This window comes from Phaethon aethereus (genome assembly GCF_964289735.1).
Source record: "Phaethon aethereus genome assembly, chromosome: 17".
NCBI classification, from domain to species: Eukaryota; Metazoa; Chordata; class Aves; order Phaethontiformes; family Phaethontidae; genus Phaethon; species Phaethon aethereus.
This window is the reverse complement of record NC_138593.1, coordinates 14,215,793-14,229,428: the sequence shown is the minus strand read 5'-3', so window position 1 is coordinate 14,229,428 and position 13,636 is coordinate 14,215,793. Positions and strand designations below refer to the sequence as shown.

Below are 13,636 nucleotides of genomic sequence, written 5' to 3'. Positions count from 1 at the left end.
AAGAACCGTGTGTTATTTTAAGCACAAATACAATTATTTCTCCGGTGCATCTGACTTGGAACAACAGCCTGAAATAAGGCAAGACCTGCCTCTGTTAGGTTACTTTTCCTGTTTTAAAGAAATCCACGTAAATCTGGGATTCTTCTCTTGAATACACTCTATGGAGACTGAACAGCTCTAAGAACAGCAAAGCTATTTTTGGTGAGCCTGTGAGCTAGACCCAATGCATGACTGGACTGTGCAGGAGCCAGCCCTCCAGAACAAGTGTATCACCTTGCTGGACTGCACAGCTCCTGGTTAGGATAGTCAGAAAGCAGAAAAGGGTCTCTGCTCTCATAAAGCTCTTCCAAGAGTTTGGAATTAAGCCTGACTAAAAGGTAAGAAGTACACTGCTTACCCTGCTTCCTCTGCAGGGTCAGTTACTGTAAAAGCTGACAGTCTACTCCTGTTATCAAACAGTCACTTCATTAGCAGAAGTGGCAAATGACTGTGCTGTGGATCTAATTATAGCAACTCTGCTGATGAGCCTTGTGATATGACATGGTGAAATTTTGATTCCTCCCCCCCCCCCGCCCCCAGAATGCTGTATTAAACTGTGTCAATTCCTTGTGTATAACCCTCCATTTTCCTCTACCTCCATCACATAGACAATTTTTATATTTTAAATCAAGCAACTATTTTGGAAGAACAGAATTCAGAATCTTTGTATGATTGCAATTTTCCTTCTGTACATGCAGTATTATATAGTCTATAATGATGTGAACACATACTGTTTTTTCAGAGTGAGTGGTACTCACCCTCAGCATGTGACTTTTTACTATTTTGTTATATCCTCACTACTTGATGGCAGATCTGCATCCTATTACTCTATGCTATTTGAGCTCTACTCAGAATAGAAAATTACTAAAATTTCTTCGGTCTTATGAAATCACCACTACAGGAAAAGATTTTAAAAAAAAAACCCCTTATTTTCACATTGCTGGCTGACATAAGGGACAGCTATTCTTTGCATGTTCTAAACGAAAACTTGAGAAATGGAAAGACTAAGGTTAAGATAAGTTTGTTTTGGTGTCCAGGCTGAGATTTCTGGGATTGGACTTTTTATAAAGCACTTAATTTTATAGATCACATTACCATTAAAAGCTAAACCACTGACTTCAGTTTACAGCTGTACATGACTTCTCTAGAATCGCATAGGAATTATTTGGCATAGAAAAGGATGCAATTTAATTCTCTGGTGTAGCATTCAACTTGTAGAATATTATTCTTCCAATGGTCTCTGTTGTAGAAACTGGGAATTGCATAAAGAACAACTTTCAGCACCTCATCTTGCTTCCTCTGTGGGGCACAGCATACACCGGTGATGGATGGAAGAAGTCTTAGAAAAAAATAGCATGTAATCAATTCCTCAATTAAAAATTGAATCACAACATATACACACCAAAGGGGGCAAGTTACAGCTGCAGAATCAACACTAATTCCTACATAGCCTACCTGAGCACTGACTTTGTAGTCTCTTTTGACATAAGACTTTGCATAAGTGTGCATGTGTGCCTCCACAGAAGGAAACAAAGGCATGCTAAGGTTTTACACAGCAGTATTAAAATGGGATGTAAGAGAAGTGAGAAATTGCAATGAGGCAACTGTAAGTTGTGATTAGCACTCAAGAGAAGATCCAAGTCTCACTTGTGTTGCCAGCAGCATTAGGACATACTCTGAAACAGGAAGATGCTAAGAAAAGACTTTTGAGACCTGCTGGCAATTTGGATCAGAGAGGGACAGGGTCTGCTGAGATTTTGGGTCATATTGCCAATATAACAAAGTGTTGGGTGGGAGCAGTAAACAGATTGTGGCACAGAGGATGCTGGTGAAAATCCGTGTGAGATGAACGAGGAATAATTCCAAGGTAGGACTAGAGGGGAAAATGAGATTTTTAGTTAGTGCACAGCAGTTAAAGTCACATGTTGGATATCTTAAACTGGAAAGCTACTTGGAAAGCACCTAAAGAGTAGCAGTGACTTTCAAAGTGTCTTAGGGAGAGGGACAGAAAAGAGTCCCAGTTCCTCAGTACCTAGTCTTATGCTTTAGCTAGTCTTTCTCTTTCACAAGTAACAAATCCCACACTTCTGACTCTGGGACACTGCATCTGTCCCAGGCTGAAATAGGGAAAATCTTTGTAGAACCATCATATAGTTACTGTGGCTCTAGAGGATCAAAGCTCAGACTGTTGTCCAAGAAGAGTGAATCTGTTTGAGTTCCCCCAAATAGCATCCAAGATCATCAAGGAGAGGGCAATGAGAAAACAGGCTATTGCCTATCTGGAAACACCATTTTAGCCACACTATTAGAAAAGACTAGGATTAACTAGCATACTGCACAGTTCATGAGCACAGACAAGGAACAGGAACATCTTTACTGGGATATTTTTTAACACATCTATGTGTCTGCTCCCAGTGCTTGTTTTAACGCTTCTGTATTTTTTTTATCAGTATCTCAGAGACTTATGTTCCAAGAGACCTTGTTTTTCTCAGGACAACAGAAAATGTACACAAACTTCATGTTAAATGATTGATAAATATCTGGCCCTGTGATGAAAGAGATGCTGTTGGGACATTAGAAGGCTGCCACCACCATCACAATTAACACAATTTTCCTCTGGCAACTTCTTTCCCAGTGTGAGCCTTCTGGAAGAGGCTGGGGCCTAGAGAAAGTGCTCTGGCAGCAGGAAACGGCTCCAGCTTGCCCTCTTCCTCCTAATGCAGAAGGATGAACTTTGTTCTATGTCACAGGTTGTTCTACATGAATGGCTAGTGCAAGAAGAGCTTGCTTGATCAAGGAGCATAAAATTTCTGTGCATGCAAGTCATTTGTATAACTAGTTGTGTGATGGAGGAAGGATCAGTCTGCTCAGGGAGACAGGCTGGGCACCAGGATTTTGGACCATGGTATCCCATGGAGCTGAGCTCCGACACAAGATGGAGGCAGGCTGCAGAACAATTCTAATCGTTATAAGTGCTCATTTTCCTTATAATAACTGTTTAATTATACATGGCTGTGCAGAGATGAACAGGTTGTGACATAACCAAAGTAACTGTGGACATACTTGTGTTCCATTAGAACACAGAAGAGCACTGGGGCTACTCAAAATCAAGTCTTACTAGCTTCAGACACACAGGATACAGTTATCACAGATCAGCTGATGCTAATATGTTGCCTTAAGATAGTTTGCTTTAGCTGAATGATCCAAATCATACTACTGTGTGCAAAAGACATTCTGATAGTCTTTCATGTCCAAGGTACAGCTTCAGAAGGAATATGGAAAGCTCCATGTGCCAGTTTACATGGCAGAGCTGTAACCATCTCTGGTAGGAGACAGGGTATGCACCTGAAAAAGGTATCTGGTTCAAGTGCAAAACTGTGTAAAGGATGGCTGCCACATACAGGCCAAGTTTTGTCCAACCAGATTTGATGAGATGGTACTTTAAAAAAGAAAAGCACCAAAAAAACCCCAAGAAAAAACTCCCAAGCAAATATTCTCAAAGAAGCACCGAGGAGTCCACAGTCCTAGTGTGGACTAGTATTTGCACACTTGCCACTGACACCATTTGAACAGCATAAAGAAAAAAATTCACATGGGTAATGCCAGCCTTGCCACAAAAAACTCATTTGCAATGTCTAGATCCAGCTTTCAAACAAAACTGGCAAGTATTTATTCAACAGTAATTTCATGCAAATGTTAGTGTTTCCCTTTTGAATTTTCAATCTTCTGGAACTGCAGCCCCTTATAATTTGGCTGCACATCTGGATTGAGCATGCAAAGAAAATTCTTACTTAGGCCCTTTCTTATATACCAGCCATTAAGACTGGACAAAAGTGTGTCCTTGGTATCTTTCTCCCCTGTAGAGACGGGGATATACAGAAAGACCTGGGATACCAGTTTCTTACAGTTCTTTTGGTTGGGTTTTCTTTCTCCCCCCTCCCCTCCATGCTTCACTCCGTTCTCTGGGATATCAGCTTAGATTGCTGACAACAGCATGAGGAGGGGATGGGAGACATGTGGGCACCTGGGATTTCCTAAACGAAATCTTTGGCAACTGTGTCTTTTTATTATTTATTCCTTATTTTTAATTCCACCCCCCTCAAGCTGTCATTCCTTAGCAGTGAAAATGAAAAGCTGCCATTTATGTGTGTACAACAATGGAGGCCTCTGCAGGCCACATGGCTCCTGCAGTTTAATTTACTTTAATTCATTATATATTGAACCAAATGATCTTATTTGCCTTTTTTAATGGAGAGCCTTCAGCATGCAGGGTGGGAGCCAAGCCCCCTTTCCAAAGAAATTATGAGCCCAGCTGGTCTTAAAACTTGTAGTCAGCTTGATGTGCCCATCCCAGCTCCTGGGGGAGGAAGGGGCATCTTTAGCCACAGGTATGCTCCTTCTCCCACAAAATCCCACTGACTGCAGAGGTGTACAACGGGAGTCTGATGTTGGGGTTACCTTCTTTTTTCTGCTTTGTCTCTCCTGTTCACAAGATCTTCTTTCACTGCCTTCCAGCCTGATTGTAGTCTTGCAGCCTCTCTCAGCACCTCTGTTTTCTGGGCTGATTTGGAACTTGGGAAAGTCTGGGATTATTTTGTCAAATTATCAGTCTTCCCTCATTCTTCAGAAGGGTTGCTTGCAGAGATATTCCATGTCTGAGTTAGCCAAAGTTCTCCAAGCTTGACTAATTGTATCCTGATAATATAGCAGTCTTCATGCTTCACAATTCAAGCACTCAGTATCATGTTTACTGCTTTCTGTATTGTGGTTGAAGACTGAAGACAAACTTCTTCTGCCTTTTCATTTTAGTTTGGTTTTTCTCAGTTAAAGCATAAACTGATGCTAGAAATCCAGAAGGGTTCTTGATATCATCTTAAACCAAATGTTGCCCTTCCTGTGATGGGGCCATACTAGGAATACATGATCCTGGTACTTTAGACTGGGAGAACTGCATGCTCCAGCCCAAACTTTGAGTGTATTCACTGTCAAAATGAAAAGATGCATCTGAGGTAAGCAGAGTTTAGTACTAATCACTATTTTCATTAATGATCTTGACAGAACTGAGTAGTACTATCAAATGCACAGTTGACACTAAACTGGGAAAGGCTGTAAATGCACTGGAAAGAAGGGTTCTAATCCAAACTAATCTTGACAGACTGGAGAAATGGTCTGGAAAACAGGGGGGACTGAAGACAACCCAGAAGAGAATAATAAGATCTGGAATGAATAATCTCTGAGAAAAGACTCAAAAATTAGTGGTGCTCAGTCTACAGAGAAGATTGAGGGGAAATATGAAGACTTTGATGTGTAGAAGCAAAGAATCTGATCTTGTTCCAATCACAATGGTTATGGAAAGGTAAGGGACTTAAAAGAATGACGTTCAGAGGAGATGCCTTGTACTAGAAAGCTTATGAAAACCACATGGTAGTCAGAGAAGACTAGACTCTCAAGGAGCAGCATGAAAAGCCATACTAGCTTTGGAAGTGACTTTGAACTTCCAAAATGAGGAAAATCTGAACAGTGTTCTCAGAGGTTGAGGGCAGAATGATCAAAGTCCCTGATATCCCATCCATGGGCAAGTTTTATCATGTAATACTGACTGCCAGCAAGAAGGCACTACAAGGAAGCTCAAGATTAAATACCTTTATCCCACTGGCAGCTGTGCTGAACTCCATCCCTGACAGTGCAGCAATCTCTGCTTCAGGTGCTGCATTATGGGGAGCTAGAGGCTGCTGTTCTGACTAGTTATATACTGAGAATTTTGCTGCCTATATATCTGCCCCCATCTTCTAGCTCTGTGAATTTATATTTCATCCAGCAGCTTGCTACCTGCTACCATTAAGTGACAGCCATCCGCAAGTTCACAAACTGCAAGCTAGGCTTCAAGCAGAAACACTACTACAAGCAGATAGGGAGGAAGAGAATAACTTCCTATCTGGCATGTATTAAGATAGCAAATACATTGATAAGAACTTGGTCTGTGTTAATGTGCCTAAAGTGCAATAGAACTGTTCCAACCCAGAAAAAGCCTACATTTAAAAAACTTCATCTGAAAAATATGTATAGCATTGAGCTGGCCTGTAGAAGTAAGCTGGGTCATCAGGCTCAGAGAAAGAGCTCAGCTATGTGGTTTCCAATTACAATTTCTATAGCATCCTGGGGTTCTCTTGGAGCTCTCCCATCCCAGTTTGATCTTGCTTAATTTGTTACACCAGATCTCATCCCTGGTTGGCTTAATGGATGCAGTGTACAGGGGGATAAAAATAAATCCAGATCCATAGTGGTAGGTAACAGCAGTTTCAGATGTCAAGGGAGAGTGAGACCATCAACAACATCCTAAGACAAAAAGGGACTTAAAGTGAGAAATATTGCTATCCAGAAAAAGGTATTAAAAATGAAGCATCTGTGCTCTGAGTCATTATAGGCCCTTGACAGATGTGATCTTACCATCCTCCCACTGTAGCTGCAAATAAAGACCCCTTCTCTTTCTTCTCTTGCGACAAGGATTAATGAGTACTTGGGATAGCTCTCAGACAAGCAAGCAAAGGCTGTGAACCTTTTCCAACACTGCAATTTATCTTGGGAAGACTATTCAGATCACTTTTCCCTCCCTCCCAAGGCTGGATTATGCTCTGACCTAGCACATCAATCTCCCAAAATAAAAATAATAATAATAGAAGGGGGGGAAAAAAGAGCTGGCCAATTGCCAGAAATAAATTAATAACCATCTCAAATAGCCCTGCTGTGCAGGAACAAACTGCTCAACTCCCCTGCCACTCATGTCATTTGTAAGCAAAACTATTCCCAGTTTAGATATCCCCTTAAGTGCCCTGCCTGAGACTTTCAGCGATTAATGATACTATCTTGCATCTGTAGAGTGCCTTTCATCCCAATAACTGCCAAAAAGTTTCTTTACCAAATGCAAATAATAAGCATTGCTACATTTGCCACTGAAATGTAGACACTACTGAAGTGGAAGAAGGGGCAGCATGACAGATCTGTAAGGGTAAAAAAAAAAATATGAAAAAGTATTTCAAGAGAATGTAGTGACAGTTTCAAAAGTTAGGCCTAGTCTACATATGATTTTATAATCATTTAAGTATGTTAACCATTTAGTTAATATATTTCTTTACCCATGGTTAGAACTGGTGCTGTCTTCTGTGGCATCAGTAGCTTCGATCTAATAGTGTTATTTCTTTGACCCAAGTGGAAAGTCAGAGAGACAAATACTTGCAATTTCTTTCCATTAAATGAAGAGGTTTGTCATTCAGAAATATCAGTTTACGGAGATTACTCAGAAAATAAGACTTACAACAAAGTCAATCAGAACGGCAGGTCTCTCGTTGCTAGTACCTATTCCTTCTCAAGCAATGCTTACCTCTCCCTCCCCCCCCCCGACTTTAATTACTTGCTGGTGTTACTAAACCCTTGCTCAGGTCTGCAATGGCTCAAAAATCAAAACTCACTATGCAGGTGACTGCCAAAGTTTTATCACAGATTGTATTATCTTTATCCCCCCTTCCCCCCCCCCATATTTCATGCTGCAAACATGTTGTAAAGGTATCAGATTATCAAAGGCAAACATCCATGTATCACAAAGAAAAGAGATTCTTACCTTTGACTTGACAGCTAGGACTATCTTAGGCAGGGCAACAATTAGACATTTCAATGCTATGGTGAGGTACTTCAGTACAAAGTCTGCGATCCCCACAATCCACATCAGGTCAAAGAAGTCCAGCCTCTCAAGGTTGGGTTTCAGAAATATAAGGCTGAAAGGCATGACAACAAGGCTCAAATACCAATGAGGAGAACCTCACTTAAGCTTCTTGATACACCTGTATCCACTGCTGGCTAGAGAAAGCCTAGAAACTCCACTGAACTTCTGTGATGTTCTCAAGGGCAATAGGAGTAAGACATGCAAATTAGTCCTATGGCTCCTCTGGGCCTCTTGACTTTTTGTCTGTTCTTGCCCATTTCTACTGAGGTCAGCAGGGTTGCCCACTATCAGAAAATAGAACCCAAACATGTACAAAATCTATTTTGGAAGACTGCAATCTCCATAACCTGCAATCCACACTGTAAAAGAGCCTTTGGTCTAATGACAGTGCCTTTAGTCCACAGGCCTGCTGTCAGATCTGATTGTAAAAGCTTATCCTGTGAAGTCCGAGTCATCAGTAGTTACAATTCCTTGGGGAATTTATGGCCAAGTCAAGACCACTATGTCTTGATCCTCTGAGGCTGGCTTGCCACAGGTAGAACTACTGCGGGGCAGTAGTCTCTAAAGCTACATGTACGTGTGGAAAAAAAACTGGTGACAAAGGAAGCACCATATTAGACATGACAGAAAGGTCCGAACTTCAGGCATGTCATGCTCTGACAGGGGCTTGCCGCTGCCTGAAGCGGAGCAAGGGCTGTGTTAATTAGCAACTCTTACCTGAACCAAAGATCCAGAAAGGTAGTGCTCCCTACATAATGCTATTGACTGGGCTGAACATTTGCCCTTTAAAGAAGGGGAGTCCAGGACAGCAGAACTTCATATAGCAATGGGCAGGAGCTACTGACCTGAGCAGCAATGAGGACTGGACCCTAATCAGACTGAAAAACCAGGATTCTTCTTCAGGATATTTACCTACTAAAGCCTCATGGTAGAAAGCAAAAACTTAACCAAAAAAAAAAAAAAAGGTAGAATAACCAACCCAGAATGAAAAGCCTGAACGTGAATATAAAATACTCACAACACTGGCACAGCACAACAGGTAAAATTACACCCTAAAAACAGAAACAGAATCAGAGACTTTACTACTATTCATGCACTAGAAACAAGCAAAAAGTAAATAAATCAGGAAATGAAAAATAAGCCTGAAAGAAATAAAATGAAAGCAGCTATTTCTAATTTCACAGGCCTGCCTCATGAATAGTCACATGTCCCCACACAGCAAGTGATATGCTAGCCCAAACGTGACACAGCAGGCACTGCTACAACGCTCGTAGGAACAGGGCTTCTCAGTGAAGCCATTGCTCAGTCTGTTCACTGTTAATAAATCACGCCCTAAAGAGTGTGTAGGATGGCCCCAATTTGCTGAAACCCTTTTATTTTAGATGATCTATCCTTTATTTTAAACTAGTCTTATTTATGATTTTCACCTTAACCACCTTCTTAGGGACACATCGTTTCCCTGTGGTGTAAACAGATTTCTTCTTAATGCTTTCACACCTTTCTGCCATACCTATTTCTTCTCTTCCGTTCCCTCCCACAAGCCCTATATAAGGTATCTTATGGCTTGCCATCCCTCATTCAGATCTACGCATACAAGCCTCCTCATCTCTTCCCCTTTCTAGAAGCATTTACATGCACATAAATGACAGAAAAAACATACCCAAGAGCCATCTAACCATAAACCAACTGATGCATGTTGCACACATTGTATTTTCAGTCTGAAGTTTGCCCCTTCAGTGGGACAAATAAAATTTTCATTGTGAAGATAATTCATATGGTTTTAGTTACTAATATCAAAACTACATTCTCAGGTAACCAGGTTTGATACTGCTCCATTTCTTCCTATTCATTCTACTAATATCCCCTTGTTTAAGTTCTGTATCTTTGCTTCCTGTCATTGAATCCCTGCTTTATAATAAGTAAAGATAGTACTGAACCAAACCCACAGTGCTAACTTTTCTATATTTGAGAACTGCTGTAGTCAGAATTTGAAAGTGGAGGCTATCTTAATTACGCTGGACCCAAATTTCTCCAAGCCCTAAGGACACTGAAGTAAAATGCTACTATTTCCTCTCCAGTTTATCTCTTGTGATAGACTCAAAGGTTGATAGACTGAAGAGAAAATAAACATTACAGGAAGACAAAAATCAGTGGGTCCATTTCTTATCTGCTTCCAACACCGGCTCTTTATGTTTAGTCACAGTGGTCAAAATGGAAATTCAGAAGTCCCACTACAAAAAAGTATTCACCCTGCTTTGATATGTAAGAAAATTGCAAGTGTACGTGTTTCAAGCAGCGCCACCCTGGTGTATTTAGACCCTGGTTATGTCATTTATTGATAGCAGCATAGTCCAGTGGTAGAAGCAATGTACACATTCTTTTCCTCCATTGAAAGGTATTATAAAGATGTAACAAAAACAGATACCTTAAGTATGCGCACTTCCTCTCAAAGTGCAGGGAAAAGTGGGCTTCCCTCTTTTCCTCCCTGGCAATTATCACCTGCTTCCACCATGTACAATGCAAATTTTGCCCACCTGTTGTACAGCTGCTGAGAGCTGAATGTGTAAAGCAAGTACAAGGTGTTTCCAGTGAGAAAGGCCAGGATCCAGAAGACAACCAACACTGATCTCTTCTCCTGAGCAAGAAAAAGCAGCAAATATAAATTCAAAGTCTCAAGGGTTGCACTGAGCCTTCAACTGCTGAAAAAATACAAGACCAACCCATGGGACACAAATGGACAACTAAGTGTTCAGTAATTAGTTTATTTACATAGGACTAAGACTCAGAAATAGGCTGCTCAGTAAATACATATATAAGCACAAGCAGAAATGGCTCTCACGCACCTAACCTTTTCAAATAAAGAAACTTCAAGAGAAATCAATCGAAATACACTGATGAAAATGACAGCCTTACTTGCAGAACAGGTTTCAAAGCTGGGATCTTTCTGGGGACATCTAAATTCTCCTGGTACTTAAAATGCAGTTTGACAAGCAGATTAAAAAAAAAAAAAGGTCAGTTCCATATATTGTACTATAATTCTGAGCTGTCACATGTTTGGAATGATACTTCATCAAAGGGCTGTTTTACAAATAGAAACAAAGTCACTTAGAAGGCTTAGCTAAATCAAATATTACATAACCCATCACTACATGCAGCACATATGAATGTTATCTGAATGCATTGAGGTTCTAAAACATGAATTTTTGATTGAAGAAATAATTAAAGGTCAAAAGAAGTGCAAATTTTGCATTTCAAAAGACATGTAACATTATAGACAGAAGCTAGATGGCAGAAGATCTTGTCCCGGGTCTTGGCCCAGTGTAATTTCAGAGAGTAAGTTTTACTCCTGGGAGAAAAAAAACTAGCAGTTTTCTTGTGAGCTGATTTATTAAGAAAATAGCCCTTTGTAGCTGTTCAACAGCCAGGGATGTTAAGTTGAGATTTAAAGCAGGCAGATTAAGGAGCACACTGCTGGAAAGACAGAGGTGCAAAGTGCAAGGCAACAGCAATCTATTACATGATTGTGCAATTTATCTGTTCATTCAGTTTATTCCACTGCTGCTGATAGATATAAGTATACACTTGTGCTACTCATGTAATTTTTACAAAAAACCAATTCTGTTCTTGTGCTTTTAGTGCTGTTGTAAGACCTGCTTGTTTCTTTATGTTCTAAGCATATTATCAACAGAGCGTTATAAAGATACTAACAAGCTATTGCTTGCATCTACAAAAGCCTTCAGCTGAACATCTCAAAGCATTATCTAAATGCTAATAAATTAAATCTCCCCATTAACTAGTGAAATAGGTTTCAGCACCTCTGCTGCACATAATGGGAAACTAAGGTGTCGAGAAGTGCTTGAAGATGCACTGCCAGTCAGTGGCAGAGCTAGAAACAGATTACAATATCCCTGACTTTTCCACTCTTTGTTTTATTATGCCACATTTTCAAAAAAGAGCAGGATGGAAACTGTGGGAGAGGATCAATGGGGAGAAGTAGGAAGAGGAAGTGAGGATTACAGCATGGTACTCTTACTCTGACAGATCTGTACCTTTATAATGGCATTCACCCCTATCTTGCAAAAGAAGGTTGAACATAGACATTGTTTTGTATACAAAGAGCAATATTGCTTGGGAATGTAAGAGAGTAAGATGCTGTACTTACCTTCAGAGCAACCTGTTCTCGGAGCGTTGAGTTGGCATACGCGAATGTGCTGGCCATACCAATGCACACGGCAATCCCTGCAGGGAAAGACACTGTCAAAGCATATAAGGCTGGGCAGGAGGATATTCAGTCCTAAGCCATTTGATGTCAGCATCTCAAGCTTCGAAAAAAATTTACTGCCTAATATTCTGGATGGACTGGGAATTTAAATATATAGGTGACTAAAACAGGGCAGTCTGCACTCATATGAAGTTCAAATTCAAGCTAAATGAAAATGAAGCTACTGCAGTGAGCACTTGCCACCCAGCCCAATACAGACACTCTGTCCTAATGTCAGGTTCTGTGCTGAAAGAGAAGTGCTGGAAGCTGTGGCTGCATTGTGCAAACAGAACTCAGCTAGATGACAGTATTACAATAGCAGTTCAGCAGCTCATGGAGGACAGGGCATGCTATCAAAATCATATAGGATACCAGGTCCAAAGAGCAAGATGTTGTAGACATGAATTAATACCTGTTTTTGGGAATACTGGCAGAACAGTTAAGTGGATTAAACTCAAGTGTTACTGTGTCACCGAAATCGGGAATAAACCTCGTAACACCAATGTAGTGTTAGAAGGTAGGCATTCTTTATTTTCAGTGCTGGGAACACGGGGAATAGTTCCTCCCAAATCGTGTTCCTCGATCAGTTCAAAAATCAAACATTTATAGGCATATGATTACAAGATTAATACATATTCATCAGGTTTCCATACAATGATTGGTTAAAAAATCTTCACTCATTATGTAAATAATCAGACATGCTCAGTTCAATTTCTTGAGATTCTACTTCCTTGATCTTTTGAGTCGGAGGGTTTCTTGAGTGGGTGGTCTCCGAGTCGGTGGTCGTGATCTCCCCCTGCCGGAATTACCTTTCCTACAAAGTTCATTTAAACTTGGCAACACTAAATAGGCCTTCACGGGCTGTCGGTCCAATAAGTAATTATTCATTCTACAGTCTTTTGTTTCAAGACAGCAAAATTACATTTCATTGAATCATTGACTAGGTAGAACTGACCAAGGTGTTCCTTCTTCCTAGCTACTCATTATTAAAACAAAACATAGTACTATGATCACAATGTTACACCTTAATTCCTTGATAATTAAATCAAGATGGAAAGGGTTAAATGGGCTCTTGAGCAGCATTGCTGGTGCATAACCTGTTCCTATAGTTACATCTGTACAACTTATTACCAACCTATTTTCTAGTTATTGTTTAATTTCCCCATCACCTTGGTTACATTTCCCCTCTTTGGAAGTTTTGAAATAATCTCTTTTCAATACTTCCATTACAAATTAATTTCCTTATTAACATTCAATCACTTTATTGTTTGATGGTAGGAGCATTATTAGTTAGTCCATTTAAATTTTAATGGTTCTAAAAATGGCCAATTTTCCTTCTGCCCTGTCGCACCAACAACATCTACTGAATTGTGACTAAATTTCCCTTTATATGTATTCAATACTGAATAAGTAGCTCCTGTATCTACAAAAAATTCTATTTCTTCATTCCCTAGCTTCAATGTAACCAGAGGTTCAGCTAGGGTTGATTCCCCTGGTCCCCTTCGTAGTTCTTCATCCAGAGTCACTAATTTAATAGCCCGGAGAGCCGGATCTAATTCTCCTGCCTTAGGACATTCCCTCTTCCAGTGCCCACGTTCCTTACAAACAGCACACTGATC

At 40.3% G+C, this 13,636-nt stretch overlaps 1 protein-coding gene across 1 annotated transcript in view; it reads right to left on the bottom strand.

Moving 5' to 3' along the window:
- RNFT2 (ring finger protein, transmembrane 2) overlaps positions 1 to 13,636 on the bottom strand; it is a gene marked incomplete at both ends in the record, with an annotated part of 31,675 nt that overhangs the window by 10,580 nt on the left and 7,459 nt on the right. Inside the window, 3 exons of the mRNA XM_082007950.1 lie at positions 7,655 to 7,808; positions 10,291 to 10,391; positions 11,919 to 11,995. Coding sequence (XP_081864076.1) covers positions 7,655 to 7,808; positions 10,291 to 10,391; positions 11,919 to 11,995 — 332 coding nt within the window. The remainder of the gene's footprint in view (positions 1 to 7,654; positions 7,809 to 10,290; positions 10,392 to 11,918; positions 11,996 to 13,636) is intronic.